This window comes from Tribolium castaneum, chromosome 3, assembly GCF_031307605.1.
Source record: "Tribolium castaneum strain GA2 chromosome 3, icTriCast1.1, whole genome shotgun sequence".
NCBI classification, from domain to species: Eukaryota; Metazoa; Arthropoda; class Insecta; order Coleoptera; family Tenebrionidae; genus Tribolium; species Tribolium castaneum.
This window is the reverse complement of record NC_087396.1, coordinates 18,871,065-18,873,672: the sequence shown is the minus strand read 5'-3', so window position 1 is coordinate 18,873,672 and position 2,608 is coordinate 18,871,065. Positions and strand designations below refer to the sequence as shown.

The window sequence follows — 2,608 nt, the reverse complement described above, 5'->3', positions numbered from 1 at the left end:
TGTAATATTAATATCAGTATTCATGATTTAAAGGTTAAAACTGTACAAAAAAATAACGTAAAGTATTTGTGGATAAGTAGTCTTTAAACTCGTCTACGCCGTCGTGCCCGAAAAATCACACGTGTTTTAAAGATCTCAATATCTACTTATACTTTAATATACTATTTTTTCAATTTTATGAAGTTCTGGTGCAATATTTTTTTCTTTATTGCCAAACGTTACACAAAATGTGTCTCATATAGAATCCCAATCTTCTGCTAACAGAAAAACCAACCAAACAGTTTATTCATCAACTTTGGACCAAGAGATGCAAGGTGAACTGTCACTTTCATACCGTGAGAAAAACTTTCGACTGAGAAATGACGAATTATTATTACCTAAATATCACCTACACTTTGACACTCAGATAAAGGTAAACAAAAATAATTGCAAAATCAATTATTTACGTAAAAAGGAATATTAAATTACAAAAACTGATACTAGAAAAAATATATACCCCTGATGTTTGGGTACTACAGAGTGATTACTGATTAGTTTAAATGTGGGGAACAATGATTATGTAATATTAAATAAAAACAGTTTAAGATTAATACTTTTATTTATGGAAACTGAACGTAAAAATGATAGAATACATAATTAAACTGGTGCTGGGGGCTTATCAGCATCCCACTGGGCCACAGTTGCATTAGACCAGATATACTGCCCTTTCAAATTCTCTGCTTCTAAGGCCAAAAACAGCGGTGCTCGGGCACCTTGTTCAATGGTCCATGGGCCCTTATGACTCGTCATATCCGTATCAACATACCCTGGATGAACAGAATTCACAGAGATGTTTCGATTAGGGGCCTCCTTATCAAACTCTCTTTGTTGAATTCTTGTGAGCGCACTCACGCCTACTTTGGAAACGACATAGGCGGAGGTGCCCCAACCCGCTTCCTGATGTTTATTAGCTTTAGCGTCCCTAGAATATGTTTTATCACCACGGCCTCATTTATTGAGAGAAAACTTCGTTCTTAAACGACATTCGCAGATTTTCAATAAATATTAGCTGTCTTAAAACTTTAAAAACGCCAACATCGCATTTTCTCTCAAAATTAGCTGTTATAAATTATTCATGCTTTCTTTTCAAGAACATAATAGCTAATGAAGTTTTTATACTTTCAATGAGAAATCTAATCACTTAATCATAACTATTTTACAATTTTGTCAATGTTATTTAGAGAAATAATTTGGTAAAATGCGACGTTGGCGTTTTTATAGTTTTGAGACAGCCAATAGTAAAGGTAACGTCAAAATTGTCAGAGCGATAATCTGATAATTAACATATGACTTCATTCATTAATGTCACTGTGACAAATAAATTTTGACGTCACAGCTTACATTTTTCTATTTTCATTGAAAGTTGTGATTTATTAAAAAACCTCAAGAAGGAAGCTTGATTATTTACTGAACTTACTGAACAAACTGTTCCATTAATTTATTTAGTTGTGGTACGGTCAGGTTTGGGTTACTGAATTTTGCCCTCAACTCAGGTGAGGGTATTCTTGACAAATGTCCAGCAGAACTTGACAAATTAACTACTCTGGCATTTTGTCTCAAGATGGGAAATAAGGTTTCGCACACTCTTAACAAGGAAAAATAGTTAACTGCAACTGTAGTTTTCGCTTGTTCACTGAATGGGTCAGGAGCGTCGTTCTAATTAAGTTTAATACAATTACAATTAAAAAAAAATGTAAACAAAAGACATACCTTAAATGCGATGGCAGCATTATTGACCAAAAGGTCGAGGCCCCCGTGTTTCTCCACCAAATGATTTTTAAGTTTGGTGATACTGCCTTGGTCGTCAATATCAAGTTGGTGAAACAAAGGGTTGAATCCAAGTTCTTTCAATTTGCTCACTGCAGCCTCGCCTCTGCCGACATCTCTAGCAGTGAGGTAAACTATACCTTGGAATTTCTCGCAAAGGCCTTTTACGATTGCATAGCCGATGCCTTTGTTGCCTCCAGTTACCTAAAATCGGGATTTTTAATAACAATTACGAATTGAACTAACGAAACATACCACAGCCACTTTTTGTGCCGACATATTGTTAACTGATTTGTTACAAATGATGAATTTCAATTTTTCAGATGACTCCTCAACGATTGATGAATAAGCACAATTTTTATATTAAATACAAAAAAACACAGATTATATTTTTTAGGTTATGTTCAATGTCACTTGTCGACCTTGATGCGAGCTTCCATCTCTGTCAGCATCCAGTTAAAATGCAGTGGCGTAGGTAATGGAGGAAACTAGTAATAATTGTGAGAGAAATGTTTTTAATTTTTTTCTGGCAATAATAGGCAGACTTATCTTTCCATTTAATTTAGATATAGCAAAATTTATTTCCACTTTTTATTTTTTCTTTGAATAAAAAGATAAGTGTAATCGTAACACTTTGACTTTATTTTCTTAAAGCCCTCAGATCACTCAAAGCTTGTTAAAATAAATTTTAGTATGATTACTACTTTTGTTGGCTTTCTAGTAGTAAACTAGTTTAATTTTGTCCACATAAAAACCGAATTTATCTTCGTCCTTTTGAATTTTTTGATTTGGTTGAAATCAC

The 2,608-nt window shown here is 33.7% G+C and overlaps 1 protein-coding gene across 1 annotated transcript; it reads right to left on the bottom strand.

The window, feature by feature from the left end:
- Positions 1-579: 579 nt before the first annotated feature.
- LOC661972 (carbonyl reductase [NADPH] 1) lies at positions 580-2,241 on the bottom strand. Its single transcript, XM_968100.4, has 4 exons — positions 2,062-2,241; positions 1,750-2,010; positions 1,457-1,695; positions 580-961 (listed from the first exon to the last, which is right to left on the bottom strand). The coding sequence occupies exons 1-4, from the start codon at positions 2,083-2,085 to the stop codon at positions 637-639; spliced, it is 849 nt and encodes a 282-aa protein (XP_973193.1). The 5' UTR covers positions 2,086-2,241; the 3' UTR covers positions 580-636.
- Positions 2,242-2,608: the final 367 nt, after the last annotated feature.